The sequence below is a fragment of the Heteronotia binoei genome, chromosome 1 (assembly GCF_032191835.1).
Source record: "Heteronotia binoei isolate CCM8104 ecotype False Entrance Well chromosome 1, APGP_CSIRO_Hbin_v1, whole genome shotgun sequence".
Taxonomy (NCBI): Eukaryota; Metazoa; Chordata; class Lepidosauria; order Squamata; family Gekkonidae; genus Heteronotia; species Heteronotia binoei.
The window spans coordinates 115,020,756-115,048,200 of record NC_083223.1 but is presented as its reverse complement, the minus strand read 5'-3'; the positions used below and the strand labels follow the sequence as shown (position 1 = coordinate 115,048,200).

The 27,445-nt window shown below is 41.4% G+C and overlaps 1 protein-coding gene across 1 annotated transcript in view; it reads left to right on the top strand.

Annotated features, from left to right (window-relative positions):
• Window positions 1-17,036, top strand: part of LOC132586674 (vesicular inhibitory amino acid transporter-like) — a 42,441-nt gene extending 25,405 nt beyond the window's left edge. The window contains exon 2 of the mRNA XM_060258693.1: window positions 15,872-17,036. Coding sequence (XP_060114676.1) covers window positions 15,872-17,026 — 1,155 coding nt within the window. The 3' untranslated portion in view covers window positions 17,027-17,036. The remainder of the gene's footprint in view (window positions 1-15,871) is intronic.
• Window positions 17,037-27,445: the final 10,409 nt, after the last annotated feature.

The window sequence follows — 27,445 nt, the reverse complement described above, 5'->3', positions numbered from 1 at the left end:
AGCTGTGGTGCTGGAAAAGAATCTTGGGAGTCCCTTGGACTGCAAGAAGATCAAATCAATCAGTCCTAAGGGAAATGAACCCAGACTGTTTCCTGGAAGGTCAGATGCTGAAGCTGAAGCTCAAAATACTTTGGCCACCAAATGAGAAGGGAGCACTCCCTGGAGAAGATCCTGATGCTAGGAAAGACAGAAGGCAAAAGAAGAAGGGGACGGCAAAAGATGAGATGGCTGGACTGCGTTACTGATGTAACAAACACAAATTTGAGCAGACTTCAGAGCATGGTGGAAAACAAGAGGGCCTGGCATGACTTTGTCCATGGGGTCGCAAAGAGTTGGACTTGACTGTGTGACTGAATAACAACAAATAATTTGTAAAAGGACAGGGCAGTGGGATTTCCTGACTGCCTCAGGGAGGCCATTCCACAAGGCAGGAGCAGCAATGAAAAAATCACATGTACAGGCAGACACTGATTTTGCCCATTTACAGGCTGGCACCTGCAAAAGCCCCTGTTGATGTGGGCAAAGTTGCCATGATGGAACACAAGGAGAGAGCCAATTCTGAAAACAAGAGGGGCCGAGGCCATGAAGGGCTTTGTATGTGATAGCCAATGCCTTAAACTGAGCTCAAAAACAAATGAGCAGCCAGTGGAGTATCTGCAGAATAAGAGCAATATGCACAATCCATCTAGTTCCTGCTGATAGTTGAGCCACCAGCAAAACAACTGTGTGTAAAATAAATAAAATACCTAAACCATGATAATAAATTACTCAAACTTTTCTGTAAAAATTAATTTTATATCATATACCCAATTCATAAATACAAATGCCAAAGCTATTCCAGTTTGGTGTAGTGGTTAAGTGTGCGGACTCTCATCTGGGAGAACCGGGTTTGATTCCCCACTCCTCCACTTGCACCTGCTGGAATGGCCTTGGGTCAGTCATAGCTCTGGCAGAGGTTGTCCTTGAAAGGGCAGCTGCTGTGAGAGCCCTCTCCAGCCCCACCCACCTCACAGGGTGTCTGTTGTGGGGGAGGAAGGTAAAGGAGATTGTGAGCCGCTCTGAGACTCTTCGGAGTGGAGGGCGGGATATAAATCCAATATCTTCTTCTTCTTCTTCTTCACCTGGCAAGGGTTTTTCAAGATGGAACCACGTTCTCAAAACAGGATATAGTTGAAACCAAAACTCGGGGATTCTTCCAAAATACCTATTCAAAACTTTCTTCTGGTTTGTAACTCCTCAAGCTAGGATGATGGTAGAAAACCTTTTCTGCAGCTGCATTAACTTGTTTCTCCAGTAATAAAGCTGGATCCAGTATGACCCCAAGACTTTTAACTGAATCAATAAGGATCAGTTGAACTCCATCAAAAGTGACCACTGTGGCCAGGCAACAATTCAGGACCTCTACCACATCATCAGAAGATTTGGATATAAGGATATATCGAGCTATTACCTCACATTGATGACAACCAACTATGAATGATTTGTCCTAAGGGCTTTACATAGAGATTAAAAGGCACGGGGATAGAATTATACCCACACCAGTGACAACTGGTTTCAAATTACAACCTTTTGAGTCCAGTCTATATGTAGCTATTTGAACCAGTTCAACACACATTCCCCCGATACTTTCTTCTGCCTCCAGGCACCTCAACAAGATGCCATGATCTATTGTACTGATGAATCTAATAAGAGCAACAGAGAGGCTTGGCCTTTGTCTGCACTCAGATAGAGGTCATCAACTAAAACAAGAAAAGCCAATTCTGTCCCATAGCCTGACCTGAAACCAGACTGAAAAGGGTCTAGAGCAGATGAGTTATTCAAGAAGATTTGGAGTTCGTTTGCTATTGCTCTTTCAATCACTTTGCCAAGAATGGCTAGGCCAGGTAATAATAACTGGACAAATTCTTCTGTAGGGATAGTTTCTTAAGTAGTGGATGAATAACCACTTCTTTGACTGGGCAAGGGAAGACACCCTGAGTTAGTGACTGATTTATAATATATGCTAAGGGTTTGTTGATGTGGTCCTTATGTAGCTAAGTAATAGTACTTTGTCACTGTCACTCCTGCTTTATAGGTCTTCCAATGAGCTCTACAGCATTATCTGTCAGATTCAGTACAAGTTAGAACATTTGTTATGAGGGCCAGATCTGACATAAATAAGACCTGGACGGGCCAGGCCATTTGTGTCATAAAATGTAATGACAGGTAGCATAGATATAAACTTTATAAAGGACACAGACAAACACAAAGATTTTTAAAAAAAATTAAAATAAAACATGCTTAAAACATTAGCACCCATTGGTCTTAAAGGTGCTTTCTTTGTATTTCTCTTGTGCAATCCAGGGAACTCTGCAAAGGAACCTCTGGCTCTTTCCTTCCTTCCCAAGGGACAAGGAGTGGGAAGAGCCTCAGCCAATAGAAGGAAAAGAGGCTTGGCTCAGTAGCTCTGCTGTGCATTTGAGAGAGCCTAGCAAAGCAAGCTCTCCCCCCTGTTTCCTCCCCAAAAGAGGAGTCTCAGCCAATGGAGAAAATAGAAGCTTTCTGTAGCTCCTGTGTGATTGAGCAAGCTTGGCAAAGAACCTGTGATGCAAAAGGAAGCAAGAGAGAGGGAGAAGGAAGCAGACAATGCCCAGTTGCTCAAGAGGCTGATAGGAGCCCTCTGGGGGCCTGATTTGCCCCCTGGGCCTCATGTTTGACACCCCTGAGTTAGAACATAAGACCATAAAACAAGCCATGTTGGATCAGGCCAATGGACCACTGTGTCACACAGTGGCCAAAACTCAGGGGCCAGAAGAAGCTGGGCCAGGGGCCAAATTGGGCCCCCAGAGGCCCTCTCACTGTTGTCCCCCCAAGCACCAAGAATACAGAGTATCACTGTCCCAGACCTAATGTTCCATCTATACCTTGTGGTTCCCCACTGAGCTTTGAGATCCCTCTCAGTACTGGGAAAATGGCCTCATCTCTATCCGTCTTGCAGGTGTCACAGCAGTGTAGAGCTTTTTCTCTTGCCAGATGTAAAACCATGCCCTCTGCCATTCTTTATGGCAGATTCAACAAGACAGCCTACTCAGTCAGATACTGCTTCTGTAAACAAAAATGTGTTGAGTCAATTACTCATATTCTTCTTTATTGTTATTTGTATACAGATTTTCATCACAAATATTTACATCCTCTTTTGGTTAGCATGGTTGATTGTTCCGATGCGCTTAAGGTCTTTAGACTTTTGAATGATTCTTCATCTAGTGTTACTTATAAGGTGGTTTCTTTACACTGTTTTAAAGGCATGCCAAGGGATCACATAGAAACAGTTTATGTTTATGCTTACTCTGATTTATATGTATGCAATCATTCCATTTTACCTTTTTAAATTAATTTGCTATGATATATATATTTATATATTTTATGCCAATAAAGCCTAACTTGACTTGACTTGACTTGACTTGACTATACTTTGTGGCTTGCTTTCAGAGCTTGAACTCCCTATTGAGCCTCTGGAGACCAGCTGAAGGGCTCCCAGGGCTGCAACAAGTGGGTCAAGGGGACTGCCAACACTGCCAAGTTGGGGATAAATTGCTGGTAGTAAGTGGCAAACCCTACGAACTGCTAAAAATCCTTCTGGTTATGCAGGGCTTGTTATAACAGCACTTCTACCTTGGTGGGATCCATCTGTGTCCCCTAGGGAGAGATGCAGTGACCCAGGAACTCTACTTCCATCCAGGGTTCAAATTGCTGGCATGCTTTGGCAGGGTCTCACCCAAGAAAGCATGGTTATGGGTGGGTCCTGGTTGGCCATTGGGAACTGGACAGTTCTGTGAACCCAATCAATGGTGGGATTGTGCTGACTGAACTAGGTCAAGCCCAAGACTACCAGGAATTGGGACATGTTGCATCAGATCAAGTAGAGTTGCTTCCAATATTGCTTAACATACATCATAATTTGCTCTGCTTCATGAGTGACCAGCCCCGATTGCAACAGGTGGCTATCAATGGCCTCTACCAGGGCAATGCTCTCTTTAGACCAGGTTGGGATCTGGCAGGTGAATTCCAGATCCATGAAGCATTGGTAGGCACCAGAGTTAATAATTGCCTGCGTCTTCAGGTGATGATTGTTCAGCATGAGCAGTTTGTGGGAACAAGGAGTTGCCCATTTCCAGGATCAAGTATCCCACTGGATCCAGTTATTTGCTCCAGCTCATTTGGGATGCAGTGAGTCTGAGTGTTTAACAGACCCTCAGGTCGTCACTTCTCAGGCAGAAACTGGCAAAATGCCTGTACAGGCCCACAGTACAGGCAGAGATTGTGGGTTCTCCTCAATTTTTTTCTGCAGGCATTATTTGGGACCAGGCCACCCCCAACTGCATGGATTCACCCTCACCTGTCCCCCCCACCTATGTCGGCAGCATGGGAGTGGGCACTGACCTGAGCAATGGGAAGCTTTGTCTTCTGGAGTGACAGAAGACAAAACCAGTAACAGGAGACGCAACACCACCAGTAACAGGAGAGTGGCTGGCCATTTGGTATAGGCCAGCTCATCCATGACCTCATCTGCAAGGTCATCCATGAACTTGTCCATCTGAACCAACTCATTCCAGGCCAGATCCTGTGACAGGAGCTGGAACTCAGCAGCATAAGCTGCCACAGTGTCATGGTCCTGTCACAAAAGGCAGCCCTGTCTATTGACAATGTCTGATTATATCAGGTTGGTGAATACCATTTTCAACTCCCTCAGGAACCTATCATAGTCCTGGAGGAAGGGAGACTGCTGAGGAGGAATGGGGTGGACCATCTGGCCACCTGTCCCTTGAGCAAACCTGTCTCTCAAGACAAACCCCACCTTTGTACATTCATCTGGGAAATCCTGTGACTGTAACCCGATATAGAGTTTGCACTGAGCCAGGAATGTGGTGAACTCCTCCATGTTCCCTAAAGTGGGGGCATAGGTACAGGGGGAAGGGGCAGCTGGAGTTGTTGTTGGCCAACTGGGTAATCCAATGTGTTGGCCAACTGGGTAATCTACTCCTACAGTGCCTGGTTCTGAGCCAGCAGGACTGCAGCTGCAACCTTAGCATCCATCCAGGTTTATATTAAAGGAACATCATGGTGTGCCGGTTTTCTATATTCTTCCAAAAATTTATAAACCCGGCTCCCCCCTGCCCCAGTCATCCGATTGTTTCAGCATCATGCTCCCTGTTAGAACTTTTATCTCAATTTCTGGATTCCTTTCTGAAACCTTTTATTTTTATAATTCCAGATTTCTGAAAGGCACTGTGGATTTCATTTCTAAAACTGAGAATTTACAGATTCCATCAAACTCAGTTTTAATCTCCAGGGATATAAATTCATTATATACAAATATTCCTCATGAGGATTCAAGGGCAATAGTACAGGAGATTTTAGATTCTACAAATATTAATCTTACTCCTACTCATTTGTTGCTTGACCTTTTGGATCTTGTCCTGGATCATAATATTTTCACATTTAAAGAGGAAGGTTTTTTGTTTGCTCTTTTTGAAAATGAAAGGAAATGGGCAGTTCTTTTGCCCCAAGTTCGGCATGCTTATTCATGGAAGTCTTGGAATTTTTTTTTTATTTTTTTTGCAATCAGGATGTAAATCCTTTTTTCTATCATGTGGTCTGGCTTAAAAGATACACTGATGATGTGATGATGGTATAGGAACCAGAGTCAGTTGTTGATATGATGGAATGAATAAATAGTGTGCATCCTTCTATAACATTTATGTATACTTCAGATACTTTGGACAAGGATACGATTACTTTCTTTGTCACCATTGTGTACAGGTCAAGTGACAATAACTTAGCTGTCAGGAACTATAAAAAACCCAACAGATAAAAATATGTATTTACACTACCAGTCCTACCATCCAACTCATTTATGTAACAACTTGTCCTTCAGTCAATTTTTAAGGATAAAAAGAAATTCCACCTTTATTTAGAATTATGCTAAAGACAGTACCATTATGGGTCAACAGTTTTTGAATAGGGGTTACCCTGAGAGAGTGGTACACTCAGCAAAATCTAGGGTGGGTTTGGAGTGTAGGCATTATTTACTCACTGTAATGTTAATGAGAATCAGGAGGGTAACTGCATCATGTGGGCACTGAAGTACTCTCCCTTGTCATATTCAATTAAAAGGATCATTGAAAAAATATTAGATCCTCATGAAGGATATTCTTGGATGTCAACAAATGCCTAAAGTGGATTTTAGGCATACTAGGAATTTAAAAGACATCCTTGTGAGGTCAAATCTTACAAGCAGAAATGGGACTAGAGATGGGATTGGGGGGGCATCATGCCTGTGGGTCTTGTCTGGCATTTAAGTTTAGTTTGCAGATCAGATAATATGTCCACCCAGGAATGGGTTTTAAGATTATTTTAAATAAGAACACAACCTGATCCACAAAAAGAACTGTCTATGCTATGGTCTGTCCATGTGGGAAAATGTACATTGGTAGTACAATGAGACCTATAAAGACAAGGGTGTTAGAACACCGATCTAGAATTTGGAATCATGTGACAGATGTGCCTACAGTGGAACTGAACCATGAGCCAGACTCATTAAGGTTTTTTATATTATTTATTTATTTATTTATTTATTTATTTATTTATTTTTATTTGATTTATATCCCGCCCTCCCCACCGAAGCAGGCTCAGGGTGGCTTACAGCATAAAATCCCAGAAACAATTAAATTAATAGGTATTAAAATGACATATTCGGTAATAAAATAGATATACAATGATTAAAACAGTTAAAACAGACTATAGAGTTGGTGCTATTCTAATGGCGACGGCCTTCTTCCACTTCTCTTGAGTACCGGTGCCAGTCAATTGAATGCCAGCCGGAAGAGGACAGTCTTGCAGTCTTGCAGGACAGTCTTAGCCGCCCTGAGCCTGCTTGGCGGGGGAGGGCGGGATATAAATAAAATTTTACTTTACTTACTTTACTTACTTACAAAACTGCACAAGGTTCCACAAGGCCCTCACTTCATCTGGCAGTTGGTTCCACCAGCACGGGGCTACAACTGAGAAGGTCCTGTCTCTAGTTGATTTCAATCGGGCCTCCTTCGGCCCGGGGATTACTAATAGGTTTTGTGATCCCAATCTCTCTGGGGAACATGTGGGGAGAGACGGTCCCTAAGGTAGGCAGGTCCTAGGCCATATAGGGTTTTAAAGGTAATAATCAGCACCTTGTAACGAACCCATTTTTGTCATCTAAAAGTGTGTCCCCAAGGTATATAGTTTAACCGATGTTAACAAATAGTTATTACAACGGGAGATTAAATGGATATTCTTGCTTAAAACTTTAATGGTCTTAACAATGATTGAGATTTGTCCTGTTATTTATAAGTTGTGTGTTTCTAGTGTGCAATATGAACTGATCTGACTTTGCAATTTGACACTTGGCTAATTAGTACTCTTTCTCTTTAATGGGATGCTGTGAATTGCATACACCTGCTGCCTCTTTGTTTGTTATATGATGCTTAGAATCTTTGGCCATTCAAGAAAAGAACAACCATTTGGAAGTCTGCAGTGATACAAGTGTCTTGGAAACTGTCTTTGCATCTTTGCAAGTATTTTTGAAGATAGGATTGGAAATACTGGCACCAGGATATGTTGCATGTAGAATGTATATTTATTATTGGTTATAACTTGCAGAATTTCAACTTGAATTGGGCTGAAAAAAGCATCAGCAAAACACGGTCTGGAATATCACCAGTCTACTCATTGCTGGAAGCTGAAATCAAGTTGTTGGATCATATTTGTACCTTTTGGGACGTATAAACAGCCTTTCTGGAACAGAGTCTTATTTTTTTTAAAAAGACCCAGCTGGGCTTACTTAGGAATATAATGAATTATTACTGGATTCTCTGTTCTGGTCTTATTCTGTATGCATCTTTTTGTAGAGCTTTCTGTTTAGATGTTGGTTTTGAGATTGTAGAATTGATAACTAAATTATGCACTCGATTTATAAGAATTATTTATATTTTATATTTTATTGAGGTTGCAATTACACAGAGGTTTGTCCTTTTTCTACCCACACTGGGGACTGGCAACCCTAATGACCAAGAGTTGCTCAGAATGTTCCTGAGCAACTTCCTCCATTTGCTGACTCATCTCCAAGCCCAGGTTTCACTTCTTCCCAGTGGATTCCTCATCCTCCAGATGTAGGTCCTTGCTGTTTTCTATCAGCATTTCAATCCTGCTCTTGTAAAGACTCTGCTCCAGGAATCAACACTGATAGCTGCTGTGCCATTAGGTGAGCACTCTGTCTTCTCCCCAAAGCTGTCAAGAGCTCCATTCTTCTTCTACACTGCACTGGTTCAGCAGAACCCAGTGGCGACTGAGGTGCTGGTCTTTCTGTCCTTTCTGTCATCTCCTGCCAGAATGAGCAGCCTAGCTGTACCTGGGAAACATTATTGCTTCCCAGTGTTTCACCTGTTGGGTCTGTTTCTCGACCCTGCTGCTTGGATGAGTATTCCATTGGTACAGGGACCAACTCTGATTCACCCTGTGAAGAAGAGGTGACAGCTGGCGCCCATTACACAGGTTTTGTTCTATACTCCTGGTTTCCTGGTAAGTAATTGGTGTCAGTTTCCCTCTGCAGTAGTGGTGGACCTTCTTGTATGGAATGGCTGGGCCCCAGCTGTGTGCCCTAGGTGAAGAGCCATAGGCCAAAAACCCTTGTGCTCATGTCAAAAGGTTCACACCTCTGACGTAGGCCTCCTTTTAAACATATCACAGCTCCATACCTGTTAAAACATGATGAGACATCCAGGAGTGGTTTTCTTGTCAGAATCCTTTTCTAGAACACAGAAACTCCAAAACAGCTTCACATGGTCCAAACTGCTTTTTAGCAAGATCAGGCCTTATAGGCCATCTTATCTAACCCTGTGTTCAATACAGGAAATCCAAAGCTAGAGCATTCATTTTCTGAAATTCAGGATTCACTTATGGTTGAAAATGTTATTTTCCTCTTACATTTTATTGCAGCAGGCATTGAATTAATTTGTACAGGCCTGTGAGCTTGAAGCAGGCAAATTACAATCACTCCTCAAGGCCAATGATTTAAAACAGCATTGGATAAAGGTGTTATATTCTTGGTAAAACCAGCCAGAAAATGTACAATTATGTGGAGAAAGGCAAATGAATTTAAAATAACAATATTCTGAGGTTTCTTTTCTCAGGCACCATTTCAAGGCCTACAATCACAAAGCGTGGTTTTCTCCTTATTTAAAACAAACAAAAGAATGGAGTCTAACTCCAAGCAGCATTCAGCAATACAATTTTTTTCTGTACATATAAAAATAAAGCAAACAAGAAGAAAAAATACTTCAAACCAAGAACTTTTGGTAATGGTGCTTTATAATGTACAAAATGCCAATGGCATACTAATTCTGGACAGAAATGACGGTCAAAATATCAACTAGTAATCCATTTTTTTATAAAGATTAAAAGTTCTTATATGTAGTACTTCAAATAAGCACTAGGACAGTACATTTCCTACAAGTAGACAAAAACAATATATTTGAAATGACCTTCATAAGAAGTTTCCTTCTCTGTTTATAGAGTAACCCTTTGCCCCTTCACAAAGACTCCTGGGAGTATTTTTTTTTTCTTTTAATTCTCATCTCAGTCAGGTCTGTAGATATACTCAAGTATGTAGCTGTAAAAACATTTAGGATTACCAAAATACATCGCCTTTGCATTACTAAAGCAGAAACTGAGAAAGGTTAATGGGAGCTAACCTTTGCAGCCCTGTGATTTGTTTTTACAGCATTCCTGTACCACTGGTAAACTTTAGGGCTTTTAATGCATTGAATATTTTTTTTCAAATAGCTGCATTTTGTGCCATTATTGCATTATTGCCCTGATAGTGAGAAACAGTAGCTCATAGTATGAGTATTAACCTCACACACACATGAACTGATTGGATCTTCATCCCCTTGCTCTGGAACTGTATGGTTCAAGAAGACAACCATGGCAAGGATATTTTATGTTGGGGAGATTTGCTATTATTGTAAATGCAATCAGAACAACGCCATTCCAGCACAAGATGTTAATTTAAGATTCTATGAGGAAAAAAGAATCAGAGAAGTTTAAGAGTGGCATGCAGCTTCCCTCTTATAAGATCCTATCTTTATTTTAAAGTGCAAGCCTGCTGTCACATTTGTTATCTCACAACCATCATCAGGGACAGATCGACATTTTTGGGGCCCTGAAGCTTGAACTGTTATGGAGGCCCCTTTGCAACCAGCAACAATAGGTCAACATCCAACAAGGTCCAAAGGGCCTTGCTACCCTTGCAAGGACCTCAAGGCCCAAATGGCAGAGGACAGGGTGGTGGGGTGGCATCCTTGAAAATGGGCCATACGGCGAGGTCTATCCCACCAGCAATGAGGTCTGTGTAATTGCTGTTATCTTCTTCAATGGGGTTGCTCCATGGCAGATTGCCACCAGTTTTTTTAAAAAATTAACCACTGCATCTTATACTCTGATTAAAATTGCTGCACTGAGTTAGCTCCCATGTCAAAGACATTTGTGTGAATAAAAAATCCCTAGGCTATGCCTTATTGTTTCTGAATTATGGGAGGTGAAAATTAGGGAAATATTGTATACATGCATGATGTAGCTGTATGTTACAATAAAACAGAATGTTGCAATAAAACATAGCAAAGACCATAGTCAATGTAATCTTTCATTTTAGATATCTATGAGAATGCTTACTACATGAAACACATTTTTACAAAATACTCTGTTTTTCTGTTTTTACTTGAAACATATTTGCATACAATTTTGTCATATGTGAACTTCCATGCAATGTCACTTTCTGCAGACGTTATGCACATAAAATTTAAGTGCTCTTCAGTCATGGTAGGCCAAAATTTGTTCTTTATAAAGGGAAGCTTTGAGAAATTCCTTTCTGCTTCACAGCTTGTGATAGGCATTGTTAAGTACAGCTTAAGCACAGTAGTAATATTAGGGAACACTTCAGTCAGGTGTTGCTCACAAATAAGATGAAGAATTTCGGCACATTGCATTTTAGGTGGCGTATTTTCTTCTGTGTTCTGGGATTTCCTAAGGTGTAAATATTCTTTGAACTGATAACATTCATTTACTAATTTGTGGTCAATGATCTTTGTAACATGATATTTTAAGTTTAATATTGTCTCCATCAATTTCAGAATTGTTTACCAATTCTGAGAAGAATTTGAACCTTTTTGCAATCTGCTCATATAGGTCAATCCTCTTGCCTAACCGGATTACCAAGCAGCAGGGCTCTTCTTCTAGCAGGAGCTCCCCTGCATATTAGGCTATGCCCCCTGATGTAGCCAATCCTCCTGAAGATTACAGTAGGCTCTGTATTAAGAGCCCTCCAAGCTCTTGGAGGATTGGCTACATCAGGGGGTCGTGGCCTAATATGCAGAGGAGCTTGTGCCAGAAAAAGAGCCCTGTCAAGCAGTCATAGAGTAGATTTAGAACTTCTATCCTAAATTTGTCAGCTCCTTTCAAAGAAGCCCCACCACTTGTTCCATCTGAAAATTTCTTTGTAACAATGCATTTCAAAGCATAAGAATAACTTGACATAAACCTTCACATAAACCTTTTGCTTCTGATTCATAGTGTGCAATCCAGTTGGCTGATTTTTCTGAGATATTACAGTTCAGGGGGTTTGCCTTACAATAGTTCTCCTCCTTTCTCCATGGTTGGGGACAAAGGGTGGCGCTTGGCAAGCAGACCTCCTTGCAGCACCCCCTTGAATGTGGTGTGCCTCAGGGAGCTATTCTCTCGTCCATGATGTTTAACATCTATATGCGCCCCCTTGCCCAGATTGCTCGAGGTCATGGGCTGGGTTGTCTCCAGCATGCAGATGACACCCAGTTCTATCTGTTAATGAATGGCCATTCAGACTCCACCCCAGATCATCTGACCAGGGCCTTAGAAGCTGTGGCTGAATGGTTGCAGTTAAGTTGGCTGAAGCTTAATCCAGCTGTCAGAGGTTCTGTACTTGAGCCATGAGGGGGGTGGGTAGAGTTGGGCATTCGGCTCCCAACCCTGGATGGTGCACCTCTTGTGCTGGCCCAGAAGGTGAAGAGCCTGGGAGTGATACTGGATGCCTCACTTTCCATGGAGACCCAAATCACAGCAGTTGCTTGATCTGCCTTTTACTATCTTTGGCAGATTAAACAACTAATGCCCTACCTGTCCTGCCAGGACTTATCTACAGTGATCCATGCAACTTCCAGATTGGACTACTGAGACTCGCTCTGCGCAGGCTTGCCCTTGTGGCTGACCTGAAAACTCCAGCTGGTGCAAAATGCGGCAACACGGCTGGTAACTGCATTGCATCTATGGGCAAGCATCCCACCAGTGCTGCACCAATTGCACTGGCTACCAATAGAATACCGGATCCCCTTCAAGGTTTTGTTCTTAACATTTAAAGCCTTACGTGACCTGGGACTGACATACCTGCAGGACAGCCTCTCCCCATATGTGCCCCAGAGATCACTCCATTCTGCTTTGCAGCATCTTTTGACTGTCCCTGGCCCAAAGGATGATCAGCTTGCCTCAACCAGGGCCAGGGCCTTTTTGGCCTTGACCCCAGCCTGGTGGAATCAGCTTCCTATGGAGATCCAGGCTCTACCTGATTTGATGCCATTTTGTAGGTCCTGCAAGACGGAGCTGTTCCGGCGGGTTGAGGCAATGGACATCCTTATTTCCATCTGCTTGGCCTCCCTTGCCTGCCATGATGCTATATTATTTTATCTTAATTTATTATTTCATCTCTGGGCCTACTACTGTACTGATATATAGAATGTGCCCAATGGAAACCACTGCCTGTGATATATGTGTTATTTGTTTTATTGTATTTTATGGTTTTAACTTGTACTTTTAAATTGTTTTAACTCTTGTTGTGATCTGCCCTGAGCCCACTTGAGGGAAGGGGTGGAATACAGAAAGAAAGAAAGAAAGAAAGAAAGAAAGAAAGAAAGAAAGAAAGAAAGAAAGAAAGAAAGAAAGAAAGAAAGAAAGAAAGAAAGAAAGAAAGAAAGATAGTTATTGGTGACAAATGGTCTTGAAGTAAACCCAGGTATAATGAAGAAAAAAATTCTTTGTCATCTGATATAAGACGATTCCAGTCTAATTGTTCAAGCTGCTTTTTAATCAGAGTGCAGGCTCTATCAAAGCCTAACTCAGACAATCCAAAGAAGGAAAACTCTAGTCCTGCTATTTTAGAATACAGAAATTGGCACCATGGACTTATGAAGGAATCAGAACATGACCAAAGCAAAAGGGGAGGAAGGGATTGAGAAAAGTGTAAGAATAGTCTAAAGTTTATTGCAGCAAGCCAAGCAGAGATGGCAATCTGTTTCACATTCAAGGTGCAGGACTGATGAAGCCACACATCTCTGGCAGCTGTCAAGTATACCTCCACTACACTAACGACCTGAGCTACTGCCATCAATTCAGTGCCTAGCTGAATAATTTAATAAATATGGATATAATTTGCATTAATTTCCCCACAATACCAACAATTATTAGGAAAAGAAATGCTTGCTAATCTCCATGATGCAACACCTTGATCACATTTTCTGACAGACCAAGACTGAATGAGAAAGACAGACTAAATGGGAGGAGGAGAAGAGCCCACCCTAGACCAGGGGTCCCCAACCCCTGAGCAACGGACTGGGGTCCATGGCCTGTTAGCAACCGGGCCGTGAGTTTGTATAATTATTTCATTATATATTACAATGTAATAGAAATAAAGTGCACAATTGTATCATCCTGAAACCATCCCCCCGCCCCCTGCTCCGGCCTGGTCCATGGAAAAATTGTCTTCCACTAAAGAGGTCCATGGTGCCAAAAACGTTGGGGGCCATGGGCCAAGACCAATCTGAAATAATGTTACCTTCATCTTCTAGTTCAGTGAGGAATTCATTATTAACTCCTTCCAATCAAAACTACTAAGTGCAATCCTAAACAAAGTTAAACTTTTCTGGACCTAATTTTAATCAGTTGCTCCAAAATACACAAGCTGGATTAATGTTTTCTCTAAACTGCAGTTTTGTGAGCAAAAATTCTACTTTGTGAGCTACTGGTATTAAAGTTGTGAGCTGCTGCCATTAAAGTTGTGAGCTACTGCATTAACTATTGTGCTCTGGGGTCATCCTTCCTGAGCTAAGACAAAAACGTGTGAGAGGCTAAAAATCTGTGAGCTAGCTCATGTTAACTCTGCTTAGAGGGAACTCTGATTAGGATGTGCACTGAGTATAGCAAACTCACCTTCTGTCTTTGCAGGCTGCTTTGTTGCTGCTGTGAATGGGTTGTCCCTGCCTGTGCCTACCATTCTTGAACACTGGGACTTTGGGAGGGTTTACTTCTGTTTAGGATTGCACTGTTACTCTATTGAAAGTTAAATTGGAGGTTCTCTCTGGAAGAACAGCAGGCTAGATGGTAACAAACGCATCCCCTGCAGTTATTCTCATGCTGATAAGACATTAATCTAATAAAGATAACTTAACTACATAAATAATTTTATCCTATTTTTCTCTCTTTCAATTGCATTTTATGAAATGTGAAACACTGACAAGAGTGTGACTGATGTCCTCAGTATAGCTTAAAACTTTGTTATATATAAATAGAAAATGTCGAGGAGGACTGTTTATCTGAAATTGAATCTCTTTTTTTATCCACAGCTATTGTTCAAGAGATTTCTGGTTTCTGTACTAATGTGAACAAAATGGCAAAAAGAAAATTGTACTGTTCATGGAAGACTTTCATTTGAATGGCTGCACATCCTTTTTGTTTATATTTTTTTAAAAAAATATTATAGGCATAGTACTATTATTTAAATTTCATGTAAGTATTTCTGGTTTTCTTTTGCACAGTGTAGCCAACCACAAAACATCCAAGGGAAATTCAGACAATAGAAGTTTTGTTCCTTAAACAGGACCTTGGAAGACAGAGGTATTATTAGCTATGCTGAACATGAGAGGGTCAAAAATTATTCTAGGTACTCTGAAGAAGTGCCATCAAGCCAAAATGGAGCTCTTCCTCCAGTTCTAATATAATTGTTATTTTAAAATGCTTAAAAGCTGGGAATTTTCTCTATTCCCAACATTTTAGACAATCACTAGTCCATTTTTATGTAACTGAGTAGCTGCAATCCTAAGAAACATATACTTTGTCTTCTACATTTAACTTCAAGACATCTATGGTCTGCAGAGATGCAGTATATACTTTTCTAAATAAATAGTTCATAGTCTGCACACCTAAAGAGTGGAGAAGACATGGATAGTACCTAGTAGAGATGGTAGGATGAAGACTTTTTCTTTTAGTGTTTCTTGGAGAATGCAGACAAGAGAAGGAATATGACAGAAATACATATAGTATTCATGTTTATTTATCCATCATTGCTGCTGAAAGTGCCATCTTCCTACTTAAGCACATTGTGTAGACAGCTAAACCTTTTTGATTTTACCATTATTGAGCCACTATTGAACATTAATATGCACATTGACTAAATAACTGCTTTGCAGCCTTTTAAATTATGCCCACAATCAAATAGCACTTAATATTTAATAGGAGCTTGTCTCCATAGTTTGCTTGTCTTCAATTTCCTGGCTTATCTGGATTTCTGTGCCTCTGCCAGCAGTTATTTTTTCCTGCTAACTTAATTCATCATGAATATACACATTTTTGGCACCTATTATTTGCAGAGACAAGTTAATGTAACAGAGATTCTTCTGTGCAATTAGCAAAAGGTATCCGCCAGCAGCTGCGGGTTTGAAAGGGTTGTTTCTAGTAAACATTTTGCTTCAGGGTTTTTTGTCCTCTCTATTTGTGTCTCTAGGGGATTTTTGTTCTAGGTCTGCCATATGCTCTACTCCACAGTGGATACAGCGGGCTGTTTCTTATTATCCTGGCTGCGGTTTTCTGCTGCCACACTGGCAAAATTCTAATCGCTTGTCTGTATGAAGAAAATGAAGATGGGCAGCTCGTAAGAGTGAGAGGCACATATGAAGACATTGCTAATGCCTGCTGCAGAGAGCTATTTCCGAAATTTGGTGGCAGAATTGTCAATGTGACCCAAGTGATGGAACTGATCATGACATGCATTTTGTATCTGGTTGTGAGTGGGAACTTGCTGTCACATAGCTTTCCAGCTCTACCAGTGACTGAGAGAACGTGGTCAGCAATTGCATTTGTAGCCCTCCTGCCTTGTGTGTTTATCAAAACTCTTAAACTTGTCTCCCAGCTTAGCTTTCTCTGCTCCTTGGTCCATTTTGTTATTATCTTTGTTGTTATTACTTACTGTCTGACCCAAACTCATCAGTGGTCCTGGACACGTTTCAACCTCTCTGTGGAATTCGAGGATTTCCTAGTTTCAGTAGGAGTGATCATTTTCAGTTATACGTCACAAATATTTCTCCCTACCTTGGAAGGGAGTATGAAAAATCCTGGTGAATGCAGGTCCATGTTGAACTGGACTCACTTCTTGGCTTGTGTCTTCAAGACATCCTTCGCACTGACCGCCTTCTTGACCTGGGGTGAAGAAACAAAGGAGGTCATTACTGATAACCTTCCATCAGCTTTACAGACTTTAGTAAATTTGTGTCTGTTAGCAAAGGCTCTCTTGTCCTACCCATTGCCTTTCTTTGCAGTGACAGAAATCTTGTATGCATGTGTATCCCAGAGGAATTGGAAATCTGGTTCCAAATTGACATTGTTTACTGTGATTTTCAAAAGCTCCATCCTTTTGTTAACTCTGCTGCTGGCCGTGTTTGTGCCCCACTTTGCCCTGCTAATGGGTTTAACTGGCAGCATAACAGGTGCTGCAATGACTTTCCTCCTTCCTTCTCTTTTCCACTTGAAGCTTAAGTGGAAAAAATTAATGTTCTTGGAGAAATGTGTAGACATTTCTGTGTTTACTTTGGGCATCTTTTGCAGCTTAGCTGGTCTGGTGTGTTCCATAAAAGGCCTACTCAAAGCCTTTGGGCAAAAGTAGAATAATCCCTTCAAAGTCCATGTTTTGGGTATTGCAAACTTGAAAGTAAAATCCCAAATGGAGTATCGCCTTGAAGTCTACATGTATGCATGCAGATTTATTTATTTTATTTTTATAATTGATTTCACATTCAGGACAGTGAGTGATTTACATTGACATCCTAAATATAGCATACCAAGTTTATTGACATCAGTGGCTTTAAAAGGATGTAACTCTGCTGAAGATGGATGAATTCCCCAAAGGAATCCAAAGCTTCCATGTACTGGAGGACACAGATTTTTCAATGAGTGTGCCACAATACAAATTCAGTCTATAAAATAAATTGAGCTGATTCGCTCCTAGTCTATTAATATTAATAAAGAGCCCCATGGTGCAGAGTGTTAAAGCTACAGTACTGCAGTCCTAAACTCTGCTCACGACCTGAGTTCAATCCCTGGCAGAAGCTGGGTTTTCAGGTAGCCAGCTCGAGGTTGACTCAGCCTTCCATCCTTCTGAGGTCAGTAAAATGAGTACCCAGCTTGCCGGGGGGGAAAGTGTAGATGACTGGGGAAGGCAATGGCAAACCGCCCCGTAAAAAGTCTGCTGTGAAAACGTTGCGAAAGCAACGTTACCCCAGAGTCGGAAACGACTGGTGCTTGCACAGGGGACCTTTCCTTTTTCCTTTCCTGTTATACTCAGGGGTAGAATTCTAGCAGGAGCTCCTTTGCATATTAGGCACACACCCTTGATGTAGCCAATCCTCCAAGAGCTTACAAGGCTCTTTTTGTAAGCTGTTGGAGAATTGGCTACATCAGGGGCGTGTGGCCTAATATGTAAAGGAGTTCCTGCTAGAATTCCATCCTTGATTACACTACACAAAAAGGAGTAATATAGAAAAAGTAAACAGAAATACAAATGTGAGCTGTATGACATAGGCCTGAAAGCCCATATGCACCCTAGTCTAGGATTACCACAAATTCCCACTGGCCCTTGCCACAGAATGCCTACTCAGATTGCATATTTGCCAGGGTGAGGACTATAATGTATGAAACAGCCACAACAAGCCCTTTTCTTTCTCTGGGGTTTAACTACAGGTTAAGTGCAACTTTATGCAGCCCACCATAAATTACTCATTTTTCTAGAAAAAGCTGATTTGAGAGTAGTGATTTGAAATGAAGTGACACACATGAGGGAGGGATATTTAACAATTGCTCTGCCTTTCACTTTTCAACTCCAGATGTCCTCCCCTCCATGAGCCTGCTTCAGCAGGGAGGGCGGGATATAAATCCAAAGAATGAATAAATAAATAAAGGCAAATAATTTCTCATGGGAAATGGTGCTTGCCAGTGCTAATTTGGATAAAATAACTGTTTGCAGAATAATGTTCACCTAAATACCTACACATACATATAAACAGTAACATTCACACTGGTTCTCCAGCATGAATCTCCCCCTCCTGACAGTGTTTTTCTTGGGGGGAGCGAAATAAGAGTCAAGGTTTGACTCATACACAACTTTGAATATAACATGTACGTAATTAGGGCCAGGAGCATTTGCATTTTTATCTCTTAACTCAAATCTTTGCCACATTTGTGGGCAGAAAAGCCTTTTCAGATTCCTAGTCTTGCAATTTGCTCTGGAATATCTCTGCAGAGCAGATCCATTATCACCAATAAGGCCATTCCAAACTGAAAGAAGAGGTATGTTATTCTTGCCTGCTAGTCTAATAACATGTTGCCATTCTGACAATCGATGTAAAGTCTCACAGTCATCATAGATAACATCCAAAATCATAATTTTTGCAGTTTGCTTTTTAGTGTGATCCCCAAGCTCCACCCCCCAGGATAAAGAAACCCTATCAACTGATAATTTCATAAATCATATTTGATATTAAGTAATGCTTCCTTCAAATAGATGATAAAAATCTCTGTTATATGACAGTAGACATAAAACTAAACAATTATACAAATTCCTCCCGATGTCACACAACAGTATATATGAATCAGCATACATGATGTTAAAGGAACAGCAGTGTAGAAAGTCTGAGGCCTGTAAGAAAACTGAATATATACTTATCCAGACCAGGAAATCATTTTACCCACATCTGCTCAGTGTATCAACATACCTGCAAACCAAACCATACCATATTATACCACAGCAAATACTATTATTGAGCAAATACTATTATTACGCTAATCTATCTAGTAAGCAGAACAATACATCACACTCCATACTGTAGACTATTAGGCTCCTGATAGCCAATCTACAATGACTGTTAAGACATGTAGCACAGAGAAAAACCATGATGATCAAGGCATTCCTCGGTTTGAATCCTGAAGTGCTGCTCCACTTGCACAGCAGCAGCTCCTCTGATGGAACAGCTTTTCTGTCTACAATGGAAAGAATGGAAATTTTCAACAATTTCCCCCTCCTGCTGCAGACTCCCAACCTGCTCTATCTTGACATCTTGTGCTCTTTTTCTTTCCTATGAAGTATCAAGTTTCTCCCTATTTTTCAGGACCACTGACCCGCAGGAGCCCTTTTTCATGGGGTACAGAAGGCAGCAGTAAGAGAGGGAAGACAAGGAAATGGCCTTCCTCTAGCACAGCTCTAGCACTGCTTAGGAGCCAAGCTTCAGATTTTACCAAAAGATACTCAGTCCTGGCATGAGGCATCTTATTTTAATAGGGAGAAGCTTGATACATCAGAGGCAAGGAGAAAACACAAGATATCAGGATAGAGCTACAGCCAGATACTCTGGGACAGCAATTTTTTGACAGCTGTTTCCTCAGTGTGTGCAATTGTAAGAGATTTGTTTCTGGAATGCAATTATCCTGTAGTTTGTAGGAATCTCAGTGGTGTCATGAAGAAGTTAATATGCAATTAATTTTCTTTCTTACACATTTTTTAAAAGTCTATTTATATTTTATCTGAGCAAACTGAAAGCTAAAATAAAGTAAATCAACTTCAATAAGCAGACACATAATTAACATCTTGTACAATAGACTTTAGTTTTAAAAGATATAAGCTTATTAAAAGAATAGGCATCACAATGTATTTCACATTAGTGATAATCCATTATGATAGAAAACAGTCTAGATAGAGTAGTTTAATGAATACTTAGCAACTTATTATGCCAAATGTATCTTAGGCTAGGTAATTAGAATAATTATTTGAAAGACAAAAAGTTAAATTATCATTGCTAACACTTTCACACAAGCTGGTACTGAGTCATAATAAAAATGTGCATGTCAAATGGAGTCTGGATTCCAGACTTGAATGCCAAATAATAATTTCACAATGCAAAATCTGCTTTTGTATTTTCCAGCAATGATGCTTCTGATTTGCATGACTTCTCAAGAATAATCTATTGAATAATTACAAATATACAATTAAAGAAAGGTGTCAGCATTGCACAAAAAGGCTTATGTTGTCTTTTCATCTTCCATATGTACATTGGTTAGATATAGAACATGAATTCATAGGTTTCGAGTACACATACATTTGAGCAGAATCCAAAAAATGCTAAGTGTTATTTGTAACTAGTTATTAATATACTCCTGTAAATAGTAATGACAAGCAGAGGACCTGGGGGACATCTCATTTAACCCTCCCTCCCTATTTAATTTTTACTTTCCCTGAAAGCCCCCATACCCTTTCCCTTTTTCCTGTTTCCTTCTCTCCTTCCCAACCACTAGCCTTCCTTCCTTTCTACCCCATCTTCAGCTCCCCCTCCTTCCCTTCCCTGGCACCCTCTACCTGGGAAAACTGTGTCCCAATTGTATGGTGAAGAACCATCAAGGGCTTATGGAGGACACTTCACTTTCCTTATGCCCCCCTCCCCACACTAATTCCTCTTTCTCTCCTGGAAACCCATTTCTCACTTTCTTTTCCTTTTTTCTCTCCTTCTCACCCACTCACCAATCTAACTTTGATTTACCTCACAACTTTGGCTATATTGATATTTATTTACTTCATTTATACTCCACCTTTATTTACTTCATTTATGCCCCACCCCATTTATACCAAAGCAGCTTACACCATTCTCCTCTCCTCCCTTTTATTTTCACAACAACCTTGTGAAGTAGGTTTGGTGGATAATGGGTGACTTGCCCAAAGTCACTCAGAAAAGTTTCCATGGCAGAGTAGCGATTCAGACCTGAGTCACCCAGATCCTATTTTAAAAAACTCTAGCCACTGAAGCACACTGGCTTTCATGGGACAGCTGCTGTTGAACAGTAGCAAGCATCGAGTCCTGGATGAGTCATGCTGGTTGGGTGGTGCTGCTTAACAAGATCACAATGGCATACTGCTCTGTACTAACAGAAAACAAGACTGGAAGACTGGAAATACTGTTGTGGTTGCTTAGCAGCAGCCAAAAAAGGCATTTGTTTCTTAAAGCCACAGGCACTGATGTTATCATTTTGGAGGTCTTAATGACCCCAATGTATTTTTTTTTTTTTTAAGATTTCAGATTTTTCTACAAACCCAGAGCTGTTTTAGATTCATGGAAAGATCTGTCTTGTCTGTTCATGGCTCCAGTATCTGGATTAAATAACCACAGGTTTGGCCATATTGAGATTTAGATATATTGGTGATGATAATAGCTTATGTAGAGATATTCCACGTGATGGGGGCCAAACCACATTGCATGAATAGCCGCTACATGAACAGTTCACTGAATAGAAAAGCCAATGCTTCAGGTTGCCTTCATATGTTTCCCCATGAGAACAGGTTAAGTGCTTTTACCTTATTTATTTTCTGCGTTAATTTATATTCATTGTATTGCATCCATCACAAGTACCTCGTATTTATTGCACCAAAAGTAATTGCTATGTTAATTTCTAAGAAGATGAAGGCACACCAGAATGAAGCAAGAATTTACCAGATTTGCCTCCCCAGCAAATACACACCATTTGACCGTAGTTGAATCTGCACATCATTGGATATTGCACTCTACCTGTTTTTTGCATCTGGATTGGCTTGTTCACACAGGATGATCCAGTGCAACAATACCACAATATCCAATGATGTATGGATGCAGCTCAAGATAAATTGTACAAGCAGAGATGATTTCCTCACTTGTTATTTGCCCCAGGTTCAATGCTGTGGTTAGCTGATTTTTCTCCTGCTCCCCCACAGCATCATGGTGCATTTGTGCACCTCCTGGTGTTCACTAGCTTTTTTCCAAACCTGCTTTGCTGCAGCATCTTGGGAAAAACTAAAGTAAAGGTTGGATGGCTGCTATGTGCTTGGGAAAAGGCAGGTTTTTCTCACCAGTATGGCAGCCATTTACCAACCCTGCCATGAGACTGGAGTATTTTTTTAAATCAGCACTAGAATATTGTTATATTGACATACCTTTGTAACAATATGTGCAATTCCCATCTGTCATTTTTTTAAAAAGTAAATAACAGGAAATGCATATATCTGCAATGGAAGACATTAGAGGTTTTTATAAAATGTAAGTTGGTACTAGAGAACCTGTTACACATATTATTACAATATTCTAGAGCTGAATTTGTTTAAAGGCAAAAAACACCGTGGTCCAGGACAAGGATGGGGTCTGCTGCTGGAGGACTGGGGCAGGGAAATTTGTCACATAAAAGCCCCATCACCATTGTATTTTACCTGCAGCCACACCAGCAATGGGGAAACCACACATGCCTGTCCCCATATGGAAACCACCTGTAATGAACACCCAACTGTCACACAGATTCAGCAACATCTACCATGTGTGAGAACTCTAATGCAAACATGGAGCTGCTTCAACCACCATACCTCATTCCTTCAGAGAATCTTTTCACTGGAGAAAGAATCTTTTCACTGGAATGAATGGGTACTTCAGCACAGGCAAAACATTCTTACTGAAACATGTTACTTGAGCAGGTGTACTTCTCCCTGCTTCCCCAAATGTACTGTTTTCAGGGGCATAGTCAGTATTTTTGAAGTTGGGGGGCTTTTAAAAAATTCAGCGGACACTTGAATTTTGTAAAAACCCACCAACCTGCGAACCATGGCCTTCTTGGCCAGTAAGGTGCCACCACTATCACCTATACCTGCAGCTCCCAAATTTTCCTGAGAAGTCTGGGTAGCAACAGAATGCGAGGAAATGCAAACAGACCCTCCACCTCTTCTGCTTTGGGGTGGAAGTACCTTGTGAATTGATGACTTGTTGGAGAAGCAAACAGGTCCACCAGTGGTGTCCCCAAGTGAGTCATGATCTGATGGAAGACAGCTTTGTTGAGAGATCTCCTGACAGCTTAACCAATCTGTTGTTGGTCCCTTTCACATGTTCTGCTCGAATGAATGAGATGTGGACTTGCGGCCAAGCAAACAGTTTGCATGCCTCTCTGAAGAGCTGATGATTTTGACCCCCCCCCCCATGCTTGTTGATGTAGGCCTTTGCCAAGATGTTGTCCGTCCGTATGCACCCTGGGAAGTCTTGATGTGAAATGATGTAAGGCTAATCTAATTGCTCTCAATTCCAGAATATTTATAGGAAGCTTCAACTCCTTCGCTGACCATACACCTTGAATTGGAGAATTCTGGAAGGAGGTTCCCAACCTGTTAAGATGGCATTTGTGAATATCTGTTTCCGCTCTGGACCCCAGAAAGCCTTCCCTTGAGCCAAGTTCACCTTCTTGGTCCACCATTGAAGGCTGCATTTTTCTGCTAGAAGAACTCTGAATGTAGTGTCTACTTAAAGGGCTGGAGGAAGCTTTTCAGTTGCCTTGTGTGCAATGTCCCCCATTCAATAGGGTCTATCATGGATATCAATAAGCCCTGTAATTTTGTCAGGGACATCAGTGAGGAGTAGGTGCTCCTTATGACTATTGCTGCCATTTCCTTGATCTTCTGAGCTTTTAGTTCCAATAGGAACAGCCTTGCCACTTGAGTGTCTACTATAACCCCCAGATGTTCCAATCTCCGTGAGCAGGACAGAGCACTCTTCTGAATGTTTACTAAGAACCCAAGAGACTAAAGGCAGTTGATTGTCTGACTCATGGCAGAGTGGGATGATGTTTCCAAATGAGCTCTGATCAGCATATTGTCTAAATGGGGATGTACCTGAATCCCTTTCTCCCTGAGCATGACTATTGGAGCTGTGAGTATCTTTATAAAGACATATGGAGCTGAAGCCAGGCCAAAAGGAAGTAACCTGAACTGAAAATGAAGATCCCTGTAACAGGATCAGAGAAATTTCAGATGCCCTTTGAAGATGGAAATATGCAGATATGCCTCTGTCAAAAATATTGATGTGAGGAATTTGTCTGGTTGTAGGGACTCTGATATAGCTCTCAATGTTTCCATCCAGAAGTGTTTTGTCACTAAAAAATTGTTGACATGTTTCAGATCCAGTATAGCTCACCAGTCTTGGAATCTCTTTGGTACTGTAAAGAAAATATTTGAATCTCGCTTATTGGAACAGGTTCTATTGCCTTTATATCTAGGAGATGCTGGATGGCATTCAGTGTTATTTCAATTTTCTTTGCATTTCTGTGACCTAGGGACTGCAGATATCTTTGAGGTGAAAAGGATGGAAAGGACAGCTTGTATCCATTGGCAATTATCTCCTTGCACCAGCAGTCTGCAGGTGAGGTCATCCACTGCTGAGAAAAATGCTGGAGATGTCCATCGACCAGAAGTTCTGGGTAGTCATACCTTTGGCTTAGCGTCTCTGTCAGACTTATCTGCATGCTTGTTTCAGGACTTGTTGAACCTGTTTCCAAAATTTTGCCTACAAAAAGGCTGTCTCGAGCCCCAGGAGGCTCTTCTGTTGTCTTGTCGGAATCCAAGTAGTGAATGTTTGGAACGAAAGGAAGAAGTATATAGTTGCCTTCATTCTTGCCTTCTCAGAAATTTTGGCATTGCTTTCTTTTTGTCTTTTGTTTCGACAAGGATTTTATTCAGCGCCTCCCCAAAAAGGTATCCCCCTAAGAATAGGTAGACCATTACAATATTTTTTGAGTGTGTATCTGCCAACCAGGCTCTAAGCCATAAGGTCCGGTGTGCCGTGGCTGAAGAGATCACACTTGAGGCAAAAACTAGGGGGTCCAAAGTAGAATCAGTTAAAAATGATACTGCCTTTAAAACTCTATTTGCTCCAATAAGAGTCCTGGTATTTTCTTCTGGTATCATATGAATTAGTTTTCTCATCCACACAGTACTAGCCCTTGCAATCATAGACCCAACTGCTGAGGCTCTGAGGATCATAACAGATCCCTCATGTGATTTGTTTAGCACAAATTCTGCTTTTTTATCTAATGGGTCCTTAAGTGTACCCTGACCATCTTCTCACACTAGACCATATGATTGCAATGCCGTAATGGGTGCATCCACTAGAGGTACTTTAAGGAACTCATTAGTGAAAGACTAAAGATGATATAACTTTCTTAGGAACCCTGGGTATTGCTTATTAGCAAATGGTTTTTTTTCCATTCTGCTCTTGTCTGACATTCAAAATATGCTGGAAGGAGAAAAGCCTTCTCTGTGCCTGACTGTTTTGGGAAAAATTCCACATCTCCTTCCTTATGCCTCTTTTTGGGTCTATCCTTCTCTTCCAAACTCACATCAGGCTCATTCTAATGCAATGAGGATCTTAGATAGTAAGTAGTTGTAATCAACAACTTTGAAAAATCTAAGAGAAAGTTCAGGAACCTCTATCTCTGCCTCTTCCTCATCTGTTGAAAACTCCCCCTCTTCTCTGTCACTATTTCTAACAGGCTGCTCCTCCTCAGTTCCCTGCATGGAAACGATGGCTCTCTCCTGGCAAGCCACCTGCTTCTGTGCTGCCTTCGTGGGTCAGAGTGATTTTCCAGATCTATTATCCCTTTTATGAGATAAATGTGAGGCTGAAGATGAAGGGGAATGAAGGAAACCTCCTTCTGCCCCTGTTAGGACAGCAGCTACGTATCCCTTCTAATAGCTGCCTAGTAAGGGAAGACGCAAATTCCGGAGGTAGTACTATAGAGCCTACTGCCCCTTGCGCCAAACCCTGCACGTTCACAGTTTGGTCTACTTGTGAGGAGCCACCCGAAGTAGTTGGCCCATCTGAAGGATTTAAAATCGCTCCAGAATTAATATGAGCCCACATAACTTGCCTTGCTGACTCGCATTGCTCACCACCAGTGTTCTGGGCTGCCGTAGTATGCTCTATGCCTGTTCTCAGCACTTTGTATGCTGCCATGGTGCCTGCTACACTATACTCGCTTTTTGCACACTTTTTAGAGCGACCGTGAGGCGTCGGGTCCATTGGGGTGGTCTGTGCAAGCCAACTACGGGGCCAGCAGACTGGATCTTTATGATTCATGCAGCTGCTGCCTCTCGCCCTCTCTTCTTGCTCCACTGGGTTGGGGGGCCTCCAAGGGGAGTCAGAGGGTAGGGTCCTCAGAGGCCCTTCTGTAGCTACAGCCTGACTATAGTCCACTGAGAAATCTTAAATTCTGCTTTTGAGATCTGAAGGAACAGTGCAGGGGAAGTGGAGATCTGAGTGGGAGGGAAACATTAGCAGGAATTGCCCTCCCTTTCCCTACCAACGAAAGCTGTGGAATAGCACCTGTGGATCTCATCCTAAATTCAGTTTTCTGAACTACTAATCTTTTGTGATATAACAAAAAACAAAACAAAATTCCATTCCATGAAGAATGGTTGTTCGCATTTTATGAGCTTTTTTCATCTCCACAGTGGGAGGAGATTAGGAAGAACCAAACAAGTTTTGGAGGTGAATCAAACACATAAAGTTTCCAGTGTGGCATTTACAAGTTATGAGAGTTGGAGTGTGTATGATAGAGCAGAATGACTTGATCTGAAACTCTTGCTTAGCTATGAAGCTTATTAAGTGCCTTGGGCTACTCATTTTATATAAACTAATTGTGCCTTGCAGGATTCCTATGAAGTCAAAATAGAATAATGTTCATGTATGCCTTCTTGAACTTCTAGGAGAAAAGGGGATATACAGGTTGTAATAATTCCACAAGCATACCGTGCTAGAAGGATTGAAAGTTTTATTGGAACAAAAGCAGGGCCTTCCCTGGCCTCTGCTTGCACAAATTATAACAGCCAACAACCAGAAGAGGAAGTGAAACCAAACTGGAAAACATGATTTTTGGCCCTCAGGAACCAGGGGAAAATAAGTGAACATTGCCAAATTCATAACTTGCCATGATATATAACACTGGTATAGCAATGACAACAACAAGCCTCAAGGCCTCCTTCCCCCCTCCCACTCTCAGAAGAGTAAATAGGATTGCCAGCCTCCAGGTGGGGCCTGAAGAGCTCCTGCTTTTACAGCTGATCTCCAGCTGGCACAGATCAGCTCCCCTGAAGAAAACTGCTGCTTTGAAGGGTGGTCTGTACAACATTGCACTGTGCTGAAGCCCCTCCTGTACCCTCCCCAAACCCCACCCTCTCCTGGATCCACCCCTAAAGTCTCCAGGT